This window comes from Zingiber officinale, chromosome 11A, assembly GCF_018446385.1.
Source record: "Zingiber officinale cultivar Zhangliang chromosome 11A, Zo_v1.1, whole genome shotgun sequence".
NCBI classification, from domain to species: Eukaryota; Viridiplantae; Streptophyta; class Magnoliopsida; order Zingiberales; family Zingiberaceae; genus Zingiber; species Zingiber officinale.
The window spans coordinates 97,071,421-97,099,001 of NC_056006.1; the positions used below are offsets into that span (position 1 = coordinate 97,071,421).

General features: G+C 37.7%; 1 protein-coding gene across 1 annotated transcript; it reads right to left on the bottom strand.

The window, feature by feature from the left end:
- Window positions 1-10,836: 10,836 nt before the first annotated feature.
- On the bottom strand, window positions 10,837-15,628 carry LOC122031659 (long chain acyl-CoA synthetase 4-like). The gene is made up of 12 exons (XM_042590749.1): window positions 15,614-15,628; window positions 14,901-15,068; window positions 14,752-14,769; window positions 14,588-14,675; window positions 13,697-13,763; window positions 13,494-13,569; window positions 13,266-13,383; window positions 12,651-12,896; window positions 12,313-12,452; window positions 11,453-11,635; window positions 11,252-11,371; window positions 10,837-11,067 (listed from the first exon to the last, which is right to left on the bottom strand). Exons 1-12 carry the CDS (start codon window positions 15,626-15,628, stop codon window positions 11,032-11,034), a joined length of 1,275 nt encoding a protein of 424 aa, XP_042446683.1. The 3' UTR covers window positions 10,837-11,031.
- Window positions 15,629-27,581: the final 11,953 nt, after the last annotated feature.

The following is a 27,581-nucleotide window of genomic DNA, read 5'->3' on the forward strand; positions in this document are numbered from 1 at the left end:
AAGAAGCCTAGAAAGGTCCTTAGAAAGGTATCTAGGGAAGTCATCTCTAGTGAGTACCTAGAGCATCCAAGAAGCACCAATAGGTTTTGGGTTCCTAGGAGCATATTCTCTACACCCTAGATGGGTTTAGAGAGTGTCAACTCCATTTGGAAGGGTAGTTAACCCAACCTTGTTAAAGTTGACACTTGAGAGCATTTTCAAGGTTATTGTTAACCTTTGAAAATGAAAAGGATTATAGGGTTACTTTTTGAAAAGTAAGATGTGTCAAAATTTGAGGAGTTAAATCTAATTTTAATTGACACACTTAAGAGAAGCAAAAGTAATACCAAATTTGAAATTCGACATTTTCTTATGGAATTAAGGGCAATGTAAACCTTAATCCAAATTGTCACTCTTGGAAAGAGTAACATCTGCTAAAGTTTAAGAAATTATATTTGAATTAAATTGACATAATTGGGAAAACATAAGAAATACCAAATTGGGATTTTGGTATTTTCTTAGGGTAATTAAAGGAAAATCTAGGTCCGAATTTAAGATGTTTACTCTTTGGAAGAGTAAAATGTGTCAAACGTTGAGGTTTTGAACTTAATTTAAATTGACACATTTAGAAAAGGATAAAAAATGCCAAGTTAGGGTTTAGAAAAGGATAAAAAATGCTAAGTCTTAATTTGATTTCATTTACTCTTTAAAAGAGTAAAATGTGCCATACGTTGAGGAATTTGTTTAATTTAAAACGGCACAAATTTAGAAAAGGAAAAAGAAATGCCAAAATTGGATTTGGCACTTTCTTGATGAGATTGGGCAATCTAGGATTTAATTTTAAGGTTTAGCTAAGGTTTAAGGATACTTAGATAGAGTATCTAGGTATATTTTATTTATGCTAAAGTGCCATGATTGTTTGCCCATCATTTGTCATGACATCATATTTATTTTTGCATTCATGATTATTATGAAAAATACAAAAATACCATATTATGTCATACATACATCATGTAGCTATAGGAAATTCTCTTTTGAAAATTCTTTCTTTTTGATGTATGTCATAACATATCATGCATTATGTTAATTTCCTTGTAATTAAGGATAAAAGGCATTTACTAAGAATGGTAAATATCTCAACAAGTGGGATTATATCAAATGACATTCTAGATGGATGATCATGATTTTTACAATTCCTAGATAGATATGCATGATCCCTTAGTTTAGGGTAAAACCAAATAAACATCTCACAAATAATCATAAGGGGACTTGTATGTGTTTGAGTACATATTAGATACAAGTGAGATGTTAGGATGTCGAACAAAACTCAAGATGTTGATCTAGTGCATCTTGTTGAGTTTTAGGTTCATCAAAATACATAGTTATGTGTCTTCCAATCATTGGGAAAGCTAATGTACACGTCATGTGCATTGAGCATAAAGAACATGGTTGGATATTGGTTTTGAAAATGATTTTAAAATGCTTTTGGAAAACCTTAGTGAAGCCTATCTTTTGACAGTGAATAGTTAGACACAAACTTGAAGAAAACACTAAAGTTTTACAAGTTTTCAAATTTGTGTCAATCTTTGAAAATAAGAAGTATTTTCATAGAAAACTATTTTTTCCTGATAATATATACCCTAAATAATGTCTACATAAATTTTCATGATTTTTAGAATTTTGTAGAATTTCTGGGAAGTTTCTGAATTTCGCTGAAATTGAATTTCAGGAAATCAGAAACTCAATCGATTAGCCGATCGATTGGGATGAGTTCGATCGATTAACCGATCGATTGGGAAGCCATGTCCTGCGAACAGAAGGGTATTGAATCGATCGGGCGATCGATTGGCCCTGTTTCGATCGATTAGTGGATCGATTCAGAGGGCATTTTTGCGAGCAATAGCTTGCGAAATCGATCAATAGATCGATTGAAGTGATTTCAATCGATTGAGTCCCAACTTCAATCGATTAGGAAGTATGATTCTGGCATGACAAGCCTTATTTCAGCACTTCAAATCACTTCGAGTCCCAATAACCATTCTAAACCCCTTGGAATACATTTGTAGATATTTAGGGGGAATTTTCATGATGAAAACAAGTATGGATTGGTTAAGAGAAACCAAAGTGAAGTTTAGGATAAAGTTTAGTTTCAATTTTGAATTGTGAAACCTTAAAACTTCAAGTTTTGGTTGTCAAGGGTCATTAACCATTCCTAACCCTTTGGTATACACTTGTATACAGTTAGAGGGAGTTTTATGTTGAAAGTAAGTATGGTTTGGTTAATGTAGACTTATGTGAAGTTTAGGTTGATGTTTAGTTTCATTATTGAATTTTAAACCTCAAAACTTCGAATTTTGGTTTTCCTAATTATTTAGGAACCCCAAGTCATTGTTGGTGCAATGATAGAAATTTGACCATGTTTTTAGGGGAGTTACTCTTTGAAAACATAAAAATCTTTTCAAAGACCTTGAAGGGGGTTAAACCTTCGTGATGAATTAATACTGGGTCGAGTATTGGGGAGCAATGGAAGATGAGTTATTTTCATTGCTTGGATGATAAATGCTCTTGGATAAGCATTGAGAAGTAGTTATTGCTCAAGGGGAGCATTGGGTTAATGAAAAGGATCAGACCTTCATTGGTAAAGTGAAAAATACTCTTGGATGAGCATTGATAAGAAGATTACCGCTCAAGGGGAGCATTGAATACAATGAATGGATGGTTCATTGGGAAGTTGATGCATGCTCTAGGATGAGCATTGTGAAGTGAAGTAGAGTTCAAGGGGGAACTTTGGAGACAATGAAGAATATGAGATCTTCATTGTGGGGTTGTTAACAACATATGAGGTTGTAAACAATGAAGAGTTAACTCTTATGGAGAAGAGTTTGTTTTCTGATTTGATGTGTGACAAAGGAGGAGAATGGAAGGTTAAGTTAGGTCTTCATCCCAAGCAGAGGGAGTTTGCCCTCAGGAAAGGGAGAGAATGAAGGAAACCTTCATTCATGCTTTGTCATGAGAGGATTAAGGCTATGGGATTTAGCCTTGGTATAGAGAAGATATTAAGGCTATGAGATTTAGCCTTGGTATAAAGAACAGATTAAGGCTATGGAATTTAGCCTTGGTATAGAGAAGAAATTAAGGCTATGAGATTTAGCCTTGGTTTAAAGAAGATATTAAGGCTATGAGATTTAGCCTTGTGATAAAGAAGAGGTTAAGACTATGAGATTTAGCCTAACTTAGAGGAATTGTCAAACATCAAAAAGGGGGAGATTATTGGGGCAATTTCCCTAGGTCAAGTTTGACCAGTTTGACTAAGCTTGAGTTGAGTCAAGCTTCAGTCGGGATTTGAGTTTTGATGTTTGACAATATATGGAGATTGCTAGGGCAATCATCCGGTTGACAATGTATGGAGATTGCTGGAGCAATCATCCGATTGTGGAGATGGTCAAGGGATTGACCAGGTTGATGAGAAGACAAGTCAAGTGGGTCAGTGTTGACCGGAGACTTGACTGGGTAAGTCCTAACTGGAGTTTAGGCAATGAGAAAGTCCTGACTAGAGTTTAGGCATCTGGGAAAGTCCTAACTGGATGTTAGGCAAGAGAGAAGTCAAGTAGGTCAAGGTTGACAGGAGACTTGACTGAGAAAGTCCGAATTGGAGATTAGACAAAGGTAAGTCCAACAGGAAGGTTGGCAAGAGTAAAAATCCAAGTAGGTTAGTATTGACCAGACTTGGTGGTGAAAGTCCTAATAAGTGAGATCAGCATTTGGAAAGTCCTAGTATAGCTAGGCAAAGGGAAAGTCCTGGTGAGGAGCCAGGTAATTGGAAAGACCAAGTGCGATATTGGCAAAAGGAAAGTCCCGGTGAGGAGCCAGGTAATTGGAAAATCCAAGTGTGATCTTGGCAAAGGTTGTAAGTCCAAGCATGTGGTCTTGGCAGGGCAAGTCCTAGGGTGATTTGGCTAGGAGAACCCGACAACTAGGATGAGGCCGATGGAAGCTCCAGAAGGTAAGGCGTGAAGGATGGGGAGATATCCGAGGGATGCAAGGTTGATGGAGAAGGTTAGAAGGCTAGTTCGAGGTTGGTCGGGAGTAGCCAAATGCTAGGCGTGCAAACCCAACAGGTCATGTTTGACCGAGAGTTGGGTTTAGGGAGCTGGACTTGAGTTTGAGTCAAGTCCAGGGTGTTCAATCGATCAGGCGATCGATTAAACAGGCTCCAATCGATCAGTGGATTGATTGGAGTGTGCTACGAAGGAAGAAATGGTCAATCAATTGGGACCATATTTCGTGAGCACAGAGCCTTTCCCAATCGATCGGGTGATCGATTGGGAGCTGCCAATCGATCGGTCGATCGATTGGGCAGGGGTGTTCTCACGTGATCGCGAGAAGCACAGAATGCTTCTGGATCGATCCACCGATCGATCCAGATGTTCCCAATCGATCGGTCGATCGATTGGGATTCGACCATTGCGCAGGTTGCAGGTGGTGGACGACTGGGATTGTCCGGATGTGACGTGGCAATCGATTGGGGATGAATTCGATCGATTGGAGCTACTATATAAAGCCCGAGCGGAGCTTTTTCTCAGCAGATCTCTTGCGATCTTTTGCGTCGTTCTTCAGCGATTCACAGCGAGCTTCTCCGATCTACTCACGCCAGTTCTTCAAGGCACTTGGAGAGTTTCTCCAAGGTTCAAGAGGCGACGACAAGCATAAGTAAGCAAGAAGAGGAGTGTGTTGCGTTGTATTTTTGTTTCCTCTTGTTGTATTTGTGTTGTGTTGTGTGTAAGTGTTGTACGAGGCTTCTCCGCCTCCAGCTGTGACCGAGAAGGAGGTTTTCATAGTAGAGTGAGCATGTCATGTGGATCCTTGGATTAGTCAACTCATCTTGAGGTGGATACCAAGTAAACCCTAGGTGTTAGCGTTGTGTGTGTCTTGTGTTTATTTCCGCTGCATATTATCAAGACGAAGCAACCGACAAGCGCGACGAAACGCTATTCACCCCCCTCTAGCGGACATATCGGTCCCAACACTATCATTGCAAGAAAGAGAGACACTACAAGTACGAATGTCATATTCTCAAGAAGAATGGAAATGCTCTAAACATCTACAACAAAGGCAATGATGAGAAGACACTTATAGCCATGATCATTGAAATTGTTGGTGCAATATCCTCGGTCAAGGTTGACTGGGTAACCAAGCTGAGTCTTGGTTTGGGTTTAGATGTTTGACAACAAGATATTGATTGAAGAAAAGTCAAGTAGGTCAAGGTTGACTGGATACTTGACGGAAGTCCTAATTGGGATGTTAGGCAAAATGAAAGTCCCGTAAGTGAAGCCAGAAGAAAAGTCCCGTGAGTGAAGCCAGGCAGAAAAAGTCCCGTGAGTGAAGCGTGAAGGAAGTCCTAGTGAGTGAAGCTAGGATGGAAATCCTCGTGAGTGAAGCCGGTGAAAGTCCTAGTGGTGAAGCTAGGCAGATGGAAATTCTGGAGTAAGCGGTGAAAGTCCTAGTGAGTGAAGCTAGGCGGATGGAAATCTGGTGAGTGAAGCCAGTGAAAGTAAAGCTAGGCGGATGGAAAATCCTAGTGAGTGAAGCTAGGTGAAAGTCCCGTGAGTGAAGTCGCAGGAAAATCCGGATGGATCAAGGATGATCGACATCCGGTGTTGGGAAGTCCAAGTAGGTCAAAGGATTGACCGGATACTTGGCATGAAAGAAAAGTCCAAGTAGGTCAGGATTGACCGGATACTTGGCACAGAAAAGTCCAAGTGGGTCAAAGGGATTGACCGGACACTTGGTAAGGGAGTCCTAGCAGTCAAGGGAGTGACTAGATGCTAGGCATGACATACCAACAGTCAAGGTTGACCGGATGTTGGTTTGGGAGGTTTAGGACTTGGTTTTGGACAAAACGCGCCGGATCGATCCGCGGATCGATTCAGATCGTCTGGATCGATCCACCGCCAATGAAAGCTCGGATCGATCCGTGATCGATCAGAGGTCCCAATCGATCGCGATCGATTGGGACGCGGCCGCTTCGCGCGATAAGCGCCGGATCGATCCGTGGATCGATCGCGGCTGCTTCGCGCGATAAGCGCTGGATCGATCCGTGGATCGATCCAAAGCCTCCCCGATCGATTGGGAACATTCGAATCGATCGGGATCCGACCGTTGGCGTCGATAAAGGCCGCAGGCGTTCATTTCCTTCGGCATCTCTTCACGGTTTCATCTCAGATCTTCGCCAGCTCCTCCACAGCACTCTCAAAGCTCGTGATCGCCAGTTCTTGAAGGTTCTTGGAAGCTCTCCGAGTCAAGAGGCGGATCAAAGGCAAGAAGAGAAGCTAGGGTTAGGGTTTTCTGCATTCATTGTAAGCTTTGTGCTTGTATTTTGTTTCCCTTTCCTTCTTCTTGTACCGAGAGTCTTGTAGGGCTTCTCCGCCCTCGGTAGTTACCGAAAAGGAGTGTTTCATAGTGGAGGGTGCGTGCGTGGTGTGGATCCTTGGATTAGTCACCTCTTGTGTGGTGTATACCAAGTAAACCAACCGTGTTAGCGTTGTGTGATTTGTTTCTGTATTTTCCGCTGCACATCTTAGAAGAAACAAGCAACGCCAAGCAACGAGCACGCGACGAGCTATTCACCCCCCCTCTAGCTACTTTTGGTCCTAACAGAAATCAATATAGTTGATGAAGAATTCACCTAGTGGGTTGACTTGAGAGCCACCTGACGCATATGCAAGAATAAGGGCTTCTTTGTCCCCTCGAATGGGTCTAGTAGCTAGCGCATGAGGTGTTGTCACCATAAGGTCTAGGGTTTGATTTGAATCTCGACAAAGTTGAAGTAAATGCCTCCCTTATGTGCTAGTCACTATTCCAAAGGCTAGTAGCCGCCCGTGATTTACCTCCTCCGTGTTGGCCCTGGGACGAGTTGGCGGGAGAGCTGGGGGCGAGCGTATTCGCCTTTTGCCATCAAAAATAAGGACTTCTTCAAGTCTTTGAAGGAAATTGAAGATCCAAACTCCATTGTCTACATGAGAAACTTCTCAACAGTACTCATCAATGGCATAGTGGAGATGGATTTAAAATTTATTTCGGGAAAAGTTATAACTTTAACCAAAGTGTTGTTTGTTTTGGAGTTAGAAAAATTTTGTATCAAGTAGTCTTTTGAACAAGTTTGAGTTCAAATTAGTTTTTGGACTGATAAGTTTGTTCTTTCCAAGGTTATGCTTATCAATAAGAATGCATCCTTTGTTTACTTGACCGAGTCTTCAACTGTTTTATAACATTCTAAATTAGGTCATGTTCATTACAAAAGAATCTATGATGTGATTAAAGTAGATCTTTTGACTAAATATGCACAAAATGATAATATAAAATACAACACTTGTATGCTTAATAAAATAACTAGAATGACTTTTTCATAAATTGAAAGGAAAACTAATAAGTTGGAATTAATGCATAATGATTTATGTGATTTGCATGCAACTCCAACTTTAAGAGGAAATAAATATTTTGTAACATTTATAGATGATTACATAGGATTTTGTTATGTTTATTTATTGCACTTTAAAGATCAAGTCTTGTAAATGCTCAAATCTTATAAACAAGAAGTTGAATGTACAAGTAACATCTCTATAAAAGGTCTAAGGATTGATAGAGGTGGGGAATATTATGATAAAGATTTTTTTGAGTCAACCGGTATCAAACATGAGTTGACTGCACTTTATACACCACAACAAAATGGTATGACCGAAAGAAAAAATAAGGTGTTAATGGAAATGATCAATTCCATGATAACTAATGCAAGACTTAGTCAAGGATTTTGGGATGAAGCTGTACTTACATTTTGTTATATACTGAATAGAGTACCAAATAAAAGAAGTTGGATAACCCCTTATAAACTTTGGCACAAAAGGAAGCCTAACTTCAAACACTTAAGAGTGTAGGGCTATAGAGCCATTGTGAGGCTTCCTGAACCCAAAAAGAAAAAATTAAGAGAAAGAAGTGTAGAGTACATCTTTAAATGCTATGCACAAAATAGCAAAGCATGTATGTTCATAGTAATTGAACACAACGATTCTATAGGAATCAACATGATCATAGAATCAAGAGATGCAATAATCTTTGATGGACAAATTCAGTTCCATTTCGAAGAACAAAAATAATGACTTGAGAAATGATGATGTTGTTAACTTAAATTACCAAAATGACATCATTAAGCTAAGAAGAGCAAAATTGGTTCAGATTTTGTTACTTATCTTGTTGAAGGTACAAGAAATGAACTAAGTAACGAAATAACTTTCTATTTTAATATAAAAGATGATCCTAGAACATATGATGAAACTATAAAATCACAAGATGTATTATTTTGGAAAGAGACAATCAATGGCTTGTAAATGGATTTTCAAAAAGAAATTGAAAATCGACGAAAGTGTAGACAAATACAAGGCTAGATTGATAGCCAAAGGCTATACCCAAAAATAGATCCTTGATTATTTTGATACATGCTCACCAGTTGCAAGGATAGCTATCATAAGGGTATTACTTGCAATTGCATCAATTCAAAAATCGATAATCCACCAAAGGGATGTTAAAACTGTATTTTTAAATGGTATGAGTTAGATGAAGAGATGTATATGGAACAATCCGAAGGGTTTGTGGTACCTGGGCAAAAGCATAAAGTGTGTAAATTGGTGAAGTCAGGACTTAAACAACCTCCAAAGCAATGTCATCAAAAATTTGATCAAGTAATACTTGCTAGTGGATTTAAAATCAATGAATCAGATAAATGTATATATACAACAAATATTCAAATAACAAAGGTGTCGTAATATGTTTGCATGTGGATGACATATTAATCTTTGGTTCAGACTTAGAATGAGTCTTAGAAACTAAAAAGTTGCTATTAAGCAAGTTTGATATGAAAGAAGTCGGTATCATCCTAGGCATAAAGATCAAAAGAGAATAATGATCAATCCTACTCTTGCAATCTCATTATATTGAGAAGGTTCTCAAAAGGTTCAATCATTATGATTGTAAGTTGCCTTTAACTCCCTTGGATCCTAAAATTGACCATGTCAAAAATCAGGGTTAGACAATATTATAGTTGGAATATTCACAAGTGATAAAAAGTTTGATGTATGTCATGACTTGTACACATCCGAATATTGATTATGCAGTAGGGGTGTTAAGTAGATATACAAGTAACATCAACAAATAACATTACTTAAGTGTTACTAGAATTCTGAGATATCCCAAGAACACAATAAATTATAATATAAGCTATAAGGGAGATCCTTCAATACTTGAAGGATACTGAGATACTAGTTGGATAACAAATAAAGATGATCACTCTTCAATTTAGATCTTTACTCTAGGTAGTAGAGTTGTTTCCTAGGCATCCAATAAATAAATATGCATAACTGACTCCACTATGACAGCTGAGTTTATAGCTTTAGCTGCAGCAAGCAAGGAAGTCAAATGGCTAAAAAGCTTATTGTATCATATACCAATGTGGTCAAAGCCCATCTCCTATAACTATACATTGTGATAGCACAAGTATGATTGCCAAGACTTATAGTGAGGTCTATAATGGCAAGTCAAGATATATTGAAGTGAGACATAGTCATATATTATGTAAATCTAAAGAAAACTTAACTGATCCTTTAACAAAAGGATTAACTAGAGATATAGTTAAAAAAGAACCTCCATTGAGATGGGGTTAAAGTTTATGATATAAACCTTCAACAATGGAAATCTCAATCCAACACTACCATATTGTATAGTCTTGTATTCAATGTAATGAAAAATATATTGGACAAAGATTGAAATACTATATCAAAGACAGTGTTTAAATTCCCACTAGTAAAGTGAGACTAAACTTAGTGATTCTTAACAAGTCTCAGAACATGTCATAAATGACAGGGGCAATTGAAAATTTGCCTATATGAATGTATGATTTAATTATCTATTAAAGTTTTGGACTTAAACTATATATTCATGAAAATATTGTAACATTAAACAAAATATATGTTGTTTATAACAATTGGAAAAAAGTGAATATGTGTCTGATGGTTCATGTGGTTTGTTACATAAACCTTTGGTTCAAAGCTTAGCTATCAAATAGTTTACAAACTATAAGAAACCATCACTAAGATGGTGGTTCAATCGAAAGAAACCATTATTGATGAATAAATTATCAAAATATATTTTGTAATCCATGAATAAAATATTTTTCAATTATTAGAAATGACGGAGGATTGTTGGATATTTTAAATAAATGAAAAGGCTTGAAGGAAAAGTGGTAACTTTTGAAAAAGTCGCAACTTTTGAGCAAAGTAGCAACTTTTAACCATTCAATATCATGATATCATGATGTGGTTGATTATCTATAAAAGGACTAAATTGAATGGAAAAGAAAACACATTCTTGCTCTTCTTTCCTTTGTTTTCTGAATTGTCTTATTCTTGCTCTTCTTTCCTTTGTTTTCTGAATTGTCTTATTCAGTGCAACGTATAGACTGACAATTAGCTTCATCTAATCCTATAGGATATTTGGTCTTTATGGTGCATAATTTATAGACCAAATAAAACCTTAAAGATAATGCTTGGAACACAATTTGGAGTTCAAGATCGGTCTTATTTTTTAGCACTAGCCTCATAATACACCAACAAAGAATTCCAACTTTGAACGAAATGACTTCAACAGGGTTAAAATCCTGTTAAGCAATGAAATATTTCAGTTTGATACTGTTGGTTTTAAGGAGTTAAACAGGTAGTGTTGTCCAAATTGAATATCAAGTTATTGATAGAGTTTCAGGTAGCATGTTAATTGTATTTAATTGCGTGAAAAATTTAAGACTGAGGCTACATATGAAACAGCAAATGAATGATACATGGATATATATTTATGTGTGCAATCTTCTATAACAACTGTATTATTATAGATTTATGGCTTTTGATGCAAAAAAAAAGGTTTTAATATTTTTCCTGAAGAACCTTACAGAAACACCAGTGAAAGAAGAAGCACACACTAATGTTTTAAACTGCAGGTTGAATATTCACTGCTTCACTTCAAGCTTTTGTATAAATCATCGATGACACTCTGAAAGCCAACAAACAAATTTTGTTATCAGTGAAAAAGAAAATGTAAAGTGGAAAATGTAGCGAGTAGTCAAAAGTCTGAATCATAAAGAACAGCAAAAAATTTAGAGGTAAGACAAGAGAAGATGTATATGTGACAGATTATATTTCTTGGTGTTCCAAGGGGTGGGAAAATCACTTTGTACCTCGTAATACTTCAGTAGCTGTGGCCTCTTCTTTTTGTATGTTGGGGTAAGCAGGTCGCGTTCCATGTCAAATGGAACTGGATCGAGGTGAACAGCTTTAATGAACTCGAAGCCTTTCAACTGCAAGAATGTGATCTGAGTTATCACAAAATGGCATTTGAAAATTGAAAGGTAAATTATCGACGAGTTCAAACAAATCACCTTCTTTTCTTTTCCAATCTTTGTAAGTTCGCCCAAAATGTACTCTTTTGCCATTGAATTTTGACAGAGCGAGGCAAAATCTCCACTGATACCATTCATTTGAGCCCAATGTTCAAGCGCTTGCATATTCGGGTTGACTATGGCGACAAGAGCAGACTCAAAACTATTTCCATATATCCATATCTAAAATAACTAATCCAGGTTAGCAATTGGCAGAAATTAACCATACAAAAAAAGGGTTACCAAATTAATCCAACTTTTCTATAGTTCTACATTTTTCAAATTTGTCACATAATTCTCTCGCACATTTTACATTGATCCAGTCAGCATGAAGAATTGTTTGGACTGTACCGAATAATAGGATTGCAACATAGAATCGGTTTTTTCAACTCAACTTCATTGTTCCTAGCAAATTTTATTTGCAAGGCCAGAATCAAACAATATCAAGAAGCTCTATTCAATAAATCATTACATATGAATCAAATCTTAGTAGTGTCCTAGTGCAAACTAAAAAATATTGAAAGTTTCGGCAATCACAGAGATCTCAAGCATCAACATGTTGTCATTGAGTTGTAGTAATGTCTAAATCAACACTCATGGCATCAGGAAATCTTTAACCAGCAGCAAGCTTTTGTGGCCAGGGTAAAATAACTAGCAAAAGATTTCAATAATTCACAAATTTTAACTTCCAAACTAACTGAACTATGAGAATGATAATAAATCATGATTGTTACACATTTCAGGACCAAAGAATAAGAGTTCCATCTTTAAGAAGCTAATATGCTAAACTGCAGAATGGAATTAATATAGATATAATGAAAATTGTTCTTAATATGGGGAACATAAAAAAAAAGACATACTGAATCAATATCAGGAACAAGGCCATATATGTTCTCCAAATTTTCAACTGCAACATATTCTCCCTGTGAAAGTTTAAAAATGTTCTTCTTTCGGTCAATGATTTTCATACTTCCATCTGGCTGCCACTCACCAATGTCACCTGAAGATAAAAAAGCATCCACCAAGCATTATACTTAACAATATTTTTGCATTAAACCAGTTAGTTGCTTCTAGAATGCCATTTTCAGAGACATTAAAATGCAGCAAGATATGCAGTAAAATGTCATTCCAAGCCAAGAAATAGCCTTGTTCAAAATAAACTTTTATATCGACTATAAATTATAAGGCTGAGATAAACCTGTGTGAAACCATCCGTCTAGCATAACCTCTTCCGTGAGGTCCTCTCTTTTGTGGTAGCCTGAAAATAATGTATCTCCTCTGATGCATATTTCTCCACGAGGAACTTCTGAAAGAGCATCATAATTCATCTCGGGGACAGATTCCAACCGCACATCAACATTTGCGACTGGTGGACCCACTGTCCCAAGCATTGAAAGGTCATTAGGCAATGATACGAACGTCCCAGCACACGTCTCAGTAAGACCTAGCATTAAAAAGGAAATGATTCAGAAAGTTATGGTGAAAAAGAAGATAAAATAGCAAACAACATTAACACCAAAGTTACGAACTCAGTAACTAATATTTTCACAAGGCATACAAAAATGACACAAATGTTCAACGATTGCTCCCTATTTCAAAGATTTTACGAAATGGTAAACATGCCAAGTTATTACACTCCAAGTAGCTTCGATTTCAAACTTCATTCTTCTATACATTTTTCAGTAAAGACAAGTTCTGCAGAGTCAAGATCTATCTATCGCTGCAGCAGTAATGGCTTTCATTTCAACAGTGAGATGTGAATTTATCTACATTATTGTTGTGATTTTTTTTTTTTTGCATTAATCACAAATACCGTATCCTTGTAAAACATGTGCACATGTCACCACTCTTAGAAATTGTTCGACATGTGTTGCTAGAGGAGCTGCTCCAGATAGGATGAGTCGTACATTCCCACCAAGTCCATCTTTTACCTGAACAAGTTGTAAAGTCCACAACAACCATAGTAGAAGTAACAGGATTAGGACTACTAATCAAAATTCAGGAAAATACAATAGCAAAAGATTCTAATCTTTCAAATCACCTTGTTAAATACCAATCTATCACAAATTCTAGCTGCCTCGTCATGCCTACTTCCTCTTGCCATGTTATGAAGTTTGCTGCAAATATTTACTCCATGTCAATGCAAAAATCACCAGGACAAAGACAGATCATCACAAATTAGATTTACAATATACTTCCAATAGAAAATTGCTCAGTGATGGCTATGAGGAAAACATAACTTACTATTTATAAGAGAGGTTAAATAATGTTTGCTTTAGCTTTCCTCCCGTGGAAATCTTGGTTTGTAGCCCTGTTAACAAGTTGAGATATATAGGAACATTCACAATTAAAGGTTCAGAATATAGTCATTGCTTGAAATAATACTTAATTCCATGCATTTGCATGGAGAACCAATATAACTATACAAGATGGTAAAATCATTTGTCTTGCAGTGCAATTAAAGCATATAAACATTTAAAACAGTTGGCATTGTAAATAGTGTGTAGATTTAATGTTCAATCCCCACCAAGCTCTCAAGTGTTAACCCGCATACACATCATCAGCTAAAAGATACTTTGATTGGTTCAAAATAGTTAAACTAATAATTTGAATGGGTAAAATTAAACATAAACTAAATCTAACTTTAGAGACTGTGAAATCAGGAAGAAGTGAAGCAAGAGTGTGAAATTGGCCAAAATTCAGCTGGAAGCTAGGTGGAAGTAAAACATTGCTTTAGGACCATTTGGACGATTCAAAATTAAATAATCATTAACTCCAAATATATAGTTAACTCAAGACAGATCAAACTAATCTCCAATCCATACACCACGGTACAGAAATATGCAGCACCACATGTGAAGTGCACTGACAGTTGACTTGGACATATACTCTGCTACGGGCTAGTTAGCACAGGACCAAGAATGCCAATGTTAGCGTCATCATTGTACATTTCCAAGTGCATGTATTCCAACCCAAAATATTTAATGTTAAGAATAATTGAACTGCATAAATGACATTTAAAAGTAGGAAATATAATTATCTAGAAATAACCAACCATTAAGAAATAACTTAATTTTTAAAATATTTTCATAACAACTCAAAACACACTATGCTATTGACACACAACAAAAAAACCTGTAAAGATGCGATCAAGCACACGAGGAACAGCACAAAAGACGGTTGGCTTTAGCTCCCCAATGTCTTCGACCAACAATTTGATATCCTGAAATACGGCAATGGAAATTTAATCTAACTGAAACCTTATTTCTAGGGCATAGAATCTTGAACTGGAAGACTTAAATATCATCTTCAGTTAACTTTAAGGATTGAAAAACGAGGGAGTGTTAGATTAATAATAACAACTAGAAATAGATAACAAAAAAAAAAGCTGATCGATAAAACTAAGGGAACAACCATAAAGTTCAATGAGAGATATAAAGCTCAGTACCTGCTCATTAACACCAAGAAGAAATCGATCTATGCCAGAGATAAGAGTAATGATGCTCTTGTTGGAGATAAGTACGCCTTTAGGATCACCAGTTGTACCACTGGTGTACATAATTGTACACACGTCATCTTTCTTCTTAGTAGGAAGATCAAATTGTTTGTCACATCCCTATATGTAGCACATAAGTAAAAGAAAGTCAAGTACTACTATGCAGGATGAAGATACTAGTAAATAACTATAAACATGATGAGAATAGAACATACACATATAGACAAGATTTTCTCAAAAATTTGATTCGCGTTAAATTAAGAGACTATGACACTATCACATAACATAGAATGAGTATTTTTCAAATTGAATGAAAAGCATTGCAACATTTAGATGCTTCATAGTTTGTTGTTTTAAGACTAAGAATAGTCAATGGTGTTCACTAAATACATTAAATGCTAAAAAAATACAGGAAAATGCAGAAGTATATATCTAGAAGCATGTAAAAAACAGAATTATATATCCAGAAGCACAAGACAAAGATTTTTTTTTCTTTATTCAAATCCCTTTGGAACTTGATAAGACAGGTATAACATAGTGATGCCAAACTGCAGTATATAATTTCAAAGGCAGATGACCAAGTAACATGTGTTGTATAATGCAGCAGTTATGTAGAATTTATGAACCAAAAATTGTCCAAAGGGTAGTTATGATCAAGCTTTGACCACATTATGCTCCATTCCCTAGACCTAGTCTTCTAGCCTCCTCTATCAGCCTCGCGTCCCTCGGATGCCTCCTCATCCTTTACATCTTGCCTTCTGGAACTTCCATTGGCCTTGTCATTAATGTCGGGTCTTCCTTTGCCAAGAGGTCGGGCCTCTGGGACTTCATTCATTGCCAAGTCACACTTGGACTCTCCTTGTTGCACCTGTATCTTGCACACTCACAATGCATATCAAATACAACAATAAACATAACTTAAACTTTTACCCAAATATCAAAATCTAGAGTCACACTAGATTGCTCCAACAAACTCCACAAGTAAGAAATTTCTTGTTTCAATATTTTTCTATTATAAAATGATGGACAATAGACCCACCATGCAACAAATCACTGAATGAATTGGAAAGAATGTTAAACCATTTTTCTCAACATAATTTGATTATGAATAAAATAATAATTGTTAGTGTTTTGATTGATAAACTTTACCCCTCTTGGAAAGACTTCAAGAGAGATCTCAAGCATAAAAAAAAAACAAGAGATCTTACTTGAAAGTCTAGCTAACTCTCTTCGAATTGAAGAAGAATTGAGAAAGCAGGAAACCCCTCAAAGGAGAATGACAAAGGTAAGGAGCCAACCACCAAGGTGAATGTTATAGAAGAAAGCCAAAATAGCAAATTTAAGAAGAAGACTTTCTATGGTAAGGACAATGACAAAATCAAGAAAAAAGAAGATAAGTATTGTCTGTTGGGGCAATTTCCCTAGGTCATGTTTAACCAGTTCGACTAAGCTTGAGTTGAATCGAGATTTAAATTTTGATATTTGACAATATATGGAGATTGCTAGGGCAATCGTCCGTTTGACAATGTATGGAGATTACTGGAGCAATCGTCCGATTGTGGAGATGGTCAAGGGATTGACCATGTTGATAAAAAGATAAGTCAAGTGGGTCGGTGTTGACCGGAGACTTAACCGGGTAAGTCCTAACTGGAGTTTAGGCAATGGTAAAGTCTTAACTGGAGTTTAGGCAATGGGAAAGTCCTAACTGGAGGTTAAGCAAGAGAGAAGTCAAGTAGGTCAAGGTTGACAGGAAACTTGACTGGGGAAGTCTTAATTGGAGATTAGGCAAAGGTAAGTCCAACAGGAAGGTTGGCAAGAGTGAAAATCCAAGTATGTCAGTGTTGACCAGACTTGGTGGTGAAAGTCCTGATAAGTGAGATCAGACAATTGGAAAGTCCTAGTATGGCTAGACAAAGGGAAAGTCCTGGTGAGGAGCCAGGCAATTGGAAAGTCCAAGTGTGATCTTGGCAAAAGGAAAGTCCTGGTGAGGAGTCAGGCAATTGGAAAGTCCAAGTGTGATCTTGGCAAAGGGAAAGTCCTGGTGAGAAGCCAGACAATTAGCAAGTCCTAGGGTGATTTGGCTAGGAGAACACAACAACTAGGATGAGGCCAATGGAAGCTCCAGAAGGCAAGGCGTGAAGGATGAGGAGATATCCGAGGGACGCAAGGCTGATTGAGGAAGCTAGAAGGCTAGTTCGAGGTTGGTCGGGAGTGACCAAATGTTAGGCAAGGATACCCAACAGGTCACGGTTGACCGGGAGTTGGGTTTGGGAGTTTGGACTTGAGTTTGAGTCAAGTCCAGGCTGGTCAATCGATCGGGCGATCGATTGAACCAGGATCCAATCGATCAGTGGATCGATTGGCGTGTGCTGCGAAGGAAGGAATGACCCAATCAATTGGTCGATCGATTGGGACCATATTTCATAAGCATAGAGCCCTTCCCAATCGATCGGGCGATCGATTGGGAGCTGCCAATCGATCCACTGATCGATTGGGCAGGGGTATTCTCGCGCGATCGCGAGAAGCACAGAATGCTTTTGGATCGATCCACCGATCGATCCAGATGTTCCCAATCGATCGGCCGATCGATTTGTTGGTTGCTACTCGGAAAACCTAATGGTTCCACTGTACAAAATTTTGTACAAAGGTCTGAACCTTTTCCTAGCTACCATGTGTTCTTTTAAATTAAACTTGGATCGCCTGCGGAACTTAACACATTTGATCCAAAATTTACTCTATTTGTTCTTTTAGGTTTAGACTTGGATCTCCTGCGGAACTTAACACATTCGATCCAAATCACCTAGGTTATTAATTTCATTAAATATTAGTTTCCAAAATTAGCTTCCAGGACTACATGGCGAGGCACATGGCCTTCTTGGATATGGGAACAACCACCACCGCCTAGACAAAGCCTTTTAAGGAAAGTTAATATTTAATTTCCTTAAATAACTTTAGGTCAACCGAAAAGAACAATCAAATCATAAGGAAAAGGAAAACAGAAGAACACAAATTCAAAAACTATTTCGAAATACTAGAATCGCAAGCCTCTTATATTTGGTATTTTTACAAAGAAATAAAACTAGCATGATGCGGAAAAACATTACTAGTTATACCTTTCTTTTGAAGACAAAGACCTCTTGATCTTCTACCGTATTCCTCTTCTAACCTCGGACGTTGTGTGGGCAACGATCTTCCGAGATGAGAACCACCTTTCCACCTTCCTTCTTTCTTCTAGATTTCGGCCACAATAAACTCCTCCAAGGATGAAGAATTTCAACAACCACCAATGCTCCAAGGGATGCTAGAGATGAAGCTTGCTTTCTCTCCTTCTTCTCCTTCCTTGATCCGGCCACAAACAAGAGCTCCACCAAGATGATAGATTTCAGCCAACAAGAGGAGAGAAGAGAAATAGGGCCGGCCACCAAAACCAAAGAATAGAGGGAGAAAAAGAATAGAGGTTGTGTCTCTTGAAGGCACCTTAACCCCCTCTTTTATAATCCTTGGCCTTGGTAATTAAGGAAACTTATTTACAATAAAATTTTCCTTAATTCTTTTTGTCAATGGTTATTTAGGAAAATTTAATTAAACTTCCCTCTTAACCATCTTATGGCCGGCCACAACAAGGATCAAACAAATAAGAAAAAATTTTCTGAAAAATTAAACTTTCCTTATTTGCTTCCGGAAAAATTTTAAAATAAAATTTATCCCTTCATGGTGGATAAAAAGAAATTTCGATAATTTTAATTTTTCAACATGTGAATAATTTATAAAGAGAAAAAATAAAATATCTTTCCAATCTACAAATAAGGAAAGAGATCTAATCTCTTTCTTTAATCTTTTGTAGATCCTTTTAAAAGAGATATTTTAATTTTAAATCTCTCCAATAAATTATATCTTTCACATAAGAAAAAAATTAAATTTAAAATTCTTTTTAATTTAATGGGGGCCGGCCACCTAAGCTTGGGTTCAAGCTAGGGCCGGCCACCCATGAACCAAGGCTTGGCCGGCCCTAGCTTGATCCACAAGCTAGCTTGGCCAGCCCCTACATCATGGGTATGAAGGTGGGTATAGGTGGGTATAGTACTCTATAAATAAGAGGCTACGATAGGGACCGAGAGGAGGAATTGGTTTTGGTCTCCCGATAAAATTAAGCATCCCATGTTCGCCCCGAACACACAACTTAATTTTATCATTAATAATTCATTCTACTAGAGAACTATTATTGAACTACCGCACCAATCCCAAATTACATTTTTGGGCTCCTTCTTATTATCAGTGTGTTAGTCTCCCTGTGTTTAAGATGTCGAATGTCCACTAATTAAGTGAGTTACTTACAACTCATTTAATTAATATCTTAATCCAAGAATAATACCACTCAACCTTATCGTCATGTCGGACTAAGTCCACCTGCAGGGTTTAACATGACAATCCTTATGAGCTCATCTTGGGGACACTATCAACCTAGATCTCTAGGACACAGTTTCCTTCTATAATCAACAACACACACTATAAATGATATCATTTCCCAACTTATCGGGCTTATTGATTTATCGAACTAAATCTCACCCATTGATAAATTAAAGAAATAAATATCAAATATATGTGTTTTTTATTATATTAGGATTAAGAGCACACACTTCCATAATAACTGAGGTCTTTGTTCCTTTATAAAGTCAGTATAAAAGAAACGACCTCTAATGGTTCTACTCAATACACTCTAAGTGTACTAGTGTAATTATATATTTAAGATAAACTAATTCTTAATTACACTACGACCTTCCAATGGTTTGTTCCTTTCCATTTTGGTCGTGAGCTACTGTTTATAATTTATAAGGTACTAATAACATCATCTTCTGTATGTGGCACCACATACTATGTTATCTACAATATAAATTAATTGAACAACTATAACTAAATGTAGATAATTTGACCAAATGTGATTCTTTAAAATAAATGTTTACAAAAGCTTAGGCTTTCAGTATACACTCTAACACGATTGGGATTCGACCGCTGCGCAGGATGCAGGTGGTGGACGGCTGGGATTGTCCGGATGTGAGGTGGCGATCGATTGGGGATGAATTCAATCGATTGGAGCTACTGTATAAAGCGTAGGCGGAGCTTTCTCTCAGTAGATCTCTTGCGATCTTTTGCATCGTTCTTCAACGATTCACAGCGAGCTTCTTCGATCTACTCACGTCAGTTCTTGAAGGCACTTAGGGAGTTTCTCCAAGGTTCAGGAGGCGACGACAAGCACAAGTAAGCAAGAAGAGGAGTGTGTTGAGTTGTATTTTTGTTTCCTCTTGTTGTATTTGTGTTGTGTTGTGTGTGAGTGTTGTACGAGGCTTTTCCACCTCCGGTTGCGATCGAGAAGGAGGTTTTCATAGTGGAGTAAGTGTGTCGTGTGGATCCTTGGATTAGTCACCTCTTCTTGAGGTGGATACCAAGTAAATCCTTAGTGTTAGCATTGTGTGTCTTGTGTTTATTTCCGCTGCATATTATCAAGACAAAGCAACCGACAAGCGCGACGAAACGCTATTCATCCCCCTCTAGCGAACATATTGGTCCCAACAATTGGTGTCAGAGCGAGGTCGCTCTTCTACAAACTAACCGCCAAGAAAGCTAGAGGAAGAAGAAGATGGAGTCCGAAGGACCGCTTGGATGGGATATCCGAATTCTACCTCTGTACGACAAAGAAGACTTCAATTATTGGAGGAAGCGGTTGGAGACATGGTTCCAAATGGATTGGAACCAATGGGTTGTCTCGAGTGACCCATTTGAAGATCCTACGGACAAGAAGGGTAAACGCCTCCGACATCGGCATTGCACCGAAGAGCAACGAGAGCAAGCGAAGGCGGATAAGGAGGTAACAAAAATTTTGTTAAATTTATTATCTTCTAACATCATTTCGAGTGTAGGTGAATGCATAAGTGCATGTGATCTTTGGAAAAAGATAATTGCATATCATGAAGACCCTACACAAGTCCAAGGAGTGGAAGAGCCCAAGAAGAAGGGCTCATTGGTCCAAGAAGAGAAGGACCAATCCGATGTTGACATGAGGTCAACATCCAAAGAAGAGGAGGAAGAAAAGATGCAATCCAATGTTGACGAGAGGTCAACATTCGAGGAGGAAGAGAAAGAGAAGGAAGAGGTGGAAGAGGAGAGATCTTCCACATCCTCAAGAGATGAAGAAGTGGAAGAGTCCACATTCTCAAGTGAAGAGGAAGAAATAGAAGATGATGTCATCTCTCCATTGCAAGAAAAATCAAATGGAGGATCAAGCATCAACCCTACAAGTGAAGGTATACAGATTTCAATTATTAAAGATAAAAATCATATCATTTGTTTTGAGTGTATGGAGCATGAGCACTACAAGAGTAAGTGCCCCAAATTGGCCAAGAATAAGGACCAAGTAGTATTAAAGGCTAAGGAGAAGCCTAAGGTAGTTGATCCCATGGAACACAAAAGCAAGGAGCACATTGTGTGCTTCTTATGCAATCAAAGAGGACATTATAGAAATCAATGTCCTAAAGGGAAGAAGACAACCAAAGTTAGAGGAGGAAGCACAAATCAAGGGGGAGCTTTTAAGAGCAAACCCAAGGTAACTTTTAATAGTGCAATTCCTTTGACGCATGATAAGAAGTATGCTAGAAATAATTTTTATTATTTTAATGCTAATTATCATGAAGATAGGAAGCATGATGACACTAAGGGTAAATACATACCTCCTCATGCTAGATCTATCATACCTAAAGTTAGGAAGGTAGATAACTACTTAGGCAACAATTCTAAGGACTTTAGATATAAGCCTAATGATAGCAATGCTCATAGGAATCAACAAAAATCCAAACCTATGGATTTAGTAAGGGGAAACCAAGTCTTAAGGTCAAGACTTGATAACTTAGAGAGAACTTTAGCAAGAATGGAAAACTTGCTTAAGGGTCAAAATGAGCATCACCTAGGGAGAGCTAGACAAGAGTCATCCAATGGCTATAAAGGTTTGGGATACAAACCCAAAGCCAAGAAGGATGTGACTTCCTTTCATAGGGTTCCATATAGTTATGTGACCAACCCTAGGTTTAGAGGTCAAGTCAAAGATACTAGGGAAGGAATCCCTAAAAATACTTTTGGCAAGACCAATGTGATTAAGACTTCTAGGAAGTCTAACAAAGTCACAAAGAAGGTCATAAGGGAAACCATCCCTAGAGTTGACCTAGTAAAGGTGACTAAGGCCCCAAAAAGGCCAAACAAAGTCACAAATAAGGTTACAAGGGGAGTTAGCCCTAGAAGTGACCTAGTAGAAGTGACCAAGGCTTCTAAGAAGCCTAGAAAGGTCCTTAGAAAGGTATCTAGGGAAGTCATCTCTAGTGAGTACCTAGAGCATCCAAGAAGCACCAATAGGTTTTGGGTTCCTAGGAGCATATTCTCTACACCCTAGATGGGTTTAGAGAGTGTCAACTCCATTTGGAAGGGTAGTTAACCCAACCTTGTTAAAGTTGACACTTGAGAGCATTTTCAAGGTTATTGTTAACCTTTGAAAATGAAAAGGATTATAAGGGTTACTTTTTGAAAAAGTAAGATGTGTCAAAATTTGAGGAGTTAAATCTAATTTTAATTGACACACTTAAGAGAAGCAAAAGTAATACCAAATTTGAAATTCGACATTTTCTTATGGAATTAAGGGCAATGTAAACCTTAATCCAAATTGTCACTCTTGGAAAGAGTAACATCTGCTAAAGTTTAAGAAATTATATTTGAATTAAATTGACATAATTGGGAAAACATAAGAAATACCAAATTGGGATTTTGGTATTTTCTTAGGGTAATTAAAGGAAAATCTAGGTCCGAATTTAAGATGTTTACTCTTTGGAAGAGTAAAATGTGTCAAACGTTGAGGTTTTGAACTTAATTTAAATTGACACATTTAGAAAAGGATAAAAAATGCCAAGTTAGGGTTTAGAAAAGGATAAAAAATGCTAAGTCTTAATTTGATTTCATTTACTCTTTAAAAGAGTAAAATGTGCCATACGTTGAGGAATTTGTTTAATTTAAAACGGCACAAATTTAGAAAAGGAAAAAGAAATGCCAAAATTGGATTTGGCACTTTCTTGATGAGATTGGGCAATCTAGGATTTAATTTTAAGGTTTAGCTAAGGTTTAAGGATACTTAGATAGAGTATCTAGGTATATTTTATTTATGCTAAAGTGCCATGATTGTTTGCCCATCATTTGTCATGACATCATATTTATTTTTGCATTCATGATTATTATGAAAAATACAAAAATACCATATTATGTCATACATACATCATGTAGCTATAGGAAATTCTCTTTTGAAAATTCTTTCTTTTTGATGTATGTCATAACATATCATGCATTATGTTAATTTCCTTGTAATTAAGGATAAAAGGCATTTACTAAGAATGGTAAATATCTCAACAAGTGGGATTATATCAAATGACATTCTAGATGGATGATCATGATTTTTACAATTCCTAGATAGATATGCATGATCCCTTAGTTTAGGGTAAAACCAAATAAACATCTCACAAATAATCATAAGGGGACTTGTATGTGTTTGAGTACATATTAGATACAAGTGAGATGTTAGGATGTCGAACAAAACTCAAGATGTTGATCTAGTGCATCTTGTTGAGTTTTAGGTTCATCAAAATACATAGTTATGTGTCTTCCAATCATTGGGAAAGCTAATGTACACGTCATGTGCATTGAGCATAAAGAACATGGTTGGATATTGGTTTTGAAAATGATTTTAAAATGCTTTTGGAAAACCTTAGTGAAGCCTATCTTTTGACAGTGAATAGTTAGACACAAACTTGAAGAAAACACTAAAGTTTTACAAGTTTTCAAATTTGTGTCAATCTTTGAAAATAAGAAGTATTTTCATAGAAAACTATTTTTTCCTGATAATATATACCCTAAATAATGTCTACATAAATTTTCATGATTTTTAGAATTTTGTAGAATTTCTGGGAAGTTTCTGAATTTCGCTGAAATTGAATTTCAGGAAATCAGAAACTCAATCGATTAGCCGATCGATTGGGATGAGTTCGATCGATTAACCGATCGATTGGGAAGCCATGTCCTGCGAACAGAAGGGTATTGAATCGATCGGGCGATCGATTGGCCCTGTTTCGATCGATTAGTGGATCGATTCAGAGGGCATTTTTGCGAGCAATAGCTTGCGAAATCGATCAATAGATCGATTGAAGTGATTTCAATCGATTGAGTCCCAACTTCAATCGATTAGGAAGTATGATTCTGGCATGACAAGCCTTATTTCAGCACTTCAAATCACTTCGAGTCCCAATAACCATTCTAAACCCCTTGGAATACATTTGTAGATATTTAGGGGGAATTTTCATGATGAAAACAAGTATGGATTGGTTAAGAGAAACCAAAGTGAAGTTTAGGATAAAGTTTAGTTTCAATTTTGAATTGTGAAACCTTAAAACTTCAAGTTTTGGTTGTCAAGGGTCATTAACCATTCCTAACCCTTTGGTATACACTTGTATACAGTTAGAGGGAGTTTTATGTTGAAAGTAAGTATGGTTTGGTTAATGTAGACTTATGTGAAGTTTAGGTTGATGTTTAGTTTCATTATTGAATTTTAAACCTCAAAACTTCGAATTTTGGTTTTCCTAATTATTTAGGAACCCCAAGTCATTGTTGGTGCAATGATAGAAATTTGACCATGTTTTTAGGGGGAGTTACTCTTTGAAAACATAAAAATCTTTTCAAAGACCTTGGAAGGCGGGTTAAACCTTCGTGATGAATTAATACTCAGGGTCGAGTATTGGGGAGCAATGGAAGATGAGTTATTTTCATTGCTTGGATGATAAATGCTCTTGGATAAGCATTGAGAAGTAAGTTATTGCTCAAGGGGGAGCATTGGGTTAATGAAAAGGATCAGACCTTCATTGGTAAAGTGAAAAATACTCTTGGATGAGCATTGATAAGAAGATTACTGCTCAAGGGGGAGCATTGAATACAATGAATGGATGGTTCATTGGGAAGTTGATGCATGCTCTAGGATGAGCATTGTGAAGTGAAGTAGAGTTCAAGGGGGAACTTTGGAGACAATGAAGAATATGAGATCTTCATTGTGGGGTTGTTAACAACATATGAGGTTGTAAACAATGAAGAGTTAACTCTTATGGAGAAGAGTTTGTTTTCTGATTTGATGTGTGACAAAGGAGGAGAATGGAAGGTTAAGTTAGGTCTTCATCCCAAGCAGAGGGAGTTTGCCCTCAGGAAAGGGAGAGAATGAAGGAAACCTTCATTCATGCTTTGTCATGAGAGGATTAAGGCTATGGGATTTAGCCTTGGTATAGAGAAGATATTAAGGCTATGAGATTTAGCCTTGGTATAAAGAACAGATTAAGGCTATGGAATTTAGCCTTGGTATAGAGAAGAAATTAAGGCTATGAGATTTAGCCTTGGTTTAAAGAAGATATTAAGGCTATGAGATTTAGCCTTGTGATAAAGAAGAGGTTAAGACTATGAGATTTAGCCTAACTTAGAGGAATTGTCAAACATCAAAAAGGGGGAGATTATTGGGGCAATTTCCCTGGGTCATATTTGACCAGTTTGACTAAGCTTGAGTTGAGTCGAGATTTAAGTTTTGATGTTTGACAATATATGGAGATTGCTAGGGCAATCGTCCGTTTGACAATGTATGGAGATTGCTGGAGCAATCGTCCGATTGTGGAGATGGTCAAGGGATTGACCAGGTTGATGAAAAGATAAGTCAAGTGGGTCAGTGTTGACCAGAGACTTAACCGGGTAAGTCCTAACTGGAGTTTAGGCAATGAGAAAGTCCTAACTGGAGTTTAGGCATCTGGGAAAGTCCTAACTGGAGGTTAGGCAAGAGAGAAGTCAAGTAGGTCAAGGTTGACAGGAGATTTGACTGGGAAAGTCCTAATTGGAGATTAGGCAAAGGTAAGTCCAATGGGAAGGTTTGGCAAGAGTGAAAATTCAAGTAGGTCAGTGTTGACCAGACTTGGTGGTGAAAGTCCTGATAAGTGAGATCAGACAATTGGAAAGTCCTAGTATAGCTAGGCAAAGGGAAAGTCCTGGTGAGGAGCCAGACAACTGGAAAGTCCAAGTGTGATATTGGCAAAAGGAAAGTCCTGGTGAGGAGCCAGGTAATTGGAAAATCCAAGTGTGATCTTGGCAAAGGTTGTAAGTCCAAGCATGTGGTCTTGGCAAGGTAAATCCTAGTGTGACTTGGCGAGGAGAACCCGACAATTAGGATGAGACCGATAGAAGCTCCAGAAGGCAAGGCGTGAAGGATGAGGAGATATCCGAGGGACGTAAGGCTGATGGAGGAGGCTAGTTCGAGGTTGGTCGGGAGTAGCCAAATGCTAGGCATGGAGACCCAACAGGTCATGGTTGACCGGGAGTTGGGTTTGGGAGTTTGGACTTGAGTTTGAGTCAAGTCCAGGCTGGTCAATCAATCGGGCGATCGATTGAACCAGGGACCAATCGATCAGTGGATCGATTGGAGTGTATTGCGAAGAAAGGAATGACCCAATCGATTGGTCGATCAATTGGGACCATATTTCGTGAGCACAGAGCCCTTCCCAATCGATCGGGCGATCGATTGGGAGCTGCCAATCGATCCACTGATCGATTGGGCAGGGGTGTTCTCGCGCGATCGCGAGAAGCACAGAATGCTTCTGGATCGATCCACCAAGCGATCCAGATGTTCCCAATCGATCGGTCGATCGATTGAGATTCGACCGTTGCGCAGGATGCAAGTGGTGGACGGCTGGGATTGTCCGGATGTGACGTGGCGATCGATTGGGGATGAATTCAATCGATTGGAGCTACTGTATAAAGCCCAGGCGGAGCTTTTTCTTAGTAGATCTCTTGCGATCTTTTGCATCGTTCTTCAACGATTCACAGCGAGCTTCTCCGATCTACTCACGCCAGTTCTTGAAGGCACTTAGGGAGTTTCTCCAAGGTTTAGGAGGCGACGACAAGCACAAGTAAGCAAGAAGAGGAGTGTGTTGAGTTGTATTTTTGTTTCCTCTTGTTGTATTTGTGTTGTGTTGTGTGTGAGTGTTGTACGAGGCTTCTCCGCCTCCGGCTGTGACCGAGAAAGAGGTTTTCATAGTGGAGTGAGCGTGTCGTGTGGATCCTTGGATTAGTCACCTCTTCTTGAGGTGGATACCAAGTAAATCCTTAGTGTTAGCGTTGTGTGTGTCTTGTGTTTATTTCCGCTGCATATTATCAAGACGAAGCAACCGACAAGCGCGACGAAACGCTATTCACCCCCCTCTAGCGGACATATCGGTCCCAACACTATCATTGCAAGAAAGAGAGACACTACAAGTACGAATGTCATCTTCTCAAGAAGAATGGAAATGCTCTAAACATCTACAACAAAGGTAATGATGAGAAGACACTTATAGCCATGATCATTGAAATTGTTGGTGCAATATCCCTCAGGTCAAGGTTGACCTGGGTAACCAAGCTGAGTCTTGGTTTGGGTTTAGATGTTTGACAATAAGATATTGATTGAAGAAAAGTCAAGTAGGTCAAGGTTGACTGGATACTTGACTGGGAAGTCCTAATTGGGATGTTAGGCAAAATGAAAGTCCTGGTAAG

What these genes read in the sequence shown, in the direction of transcription:
- LOC122031659 (XM_042590749.1), bottom strand. An exon ending in GCTTGATCGCATCTTTACAG is followed by an intron (nt 13,764 to 14,587) that starts GTTTTTTTGTTG and finishes ACTTGTTAACAG; the next exon opens with GGCTACAAACCAAGATTTCC. An exon ending in AGATTGGAAAAGAAAAGAAG is followed by an intron (nt 11,372 to 11,452) that starts GTGATTTGTTTG and finishes ACATTCTTGCAG; the next exon opens with TTGAAAGGCTTCGAGTTCAT.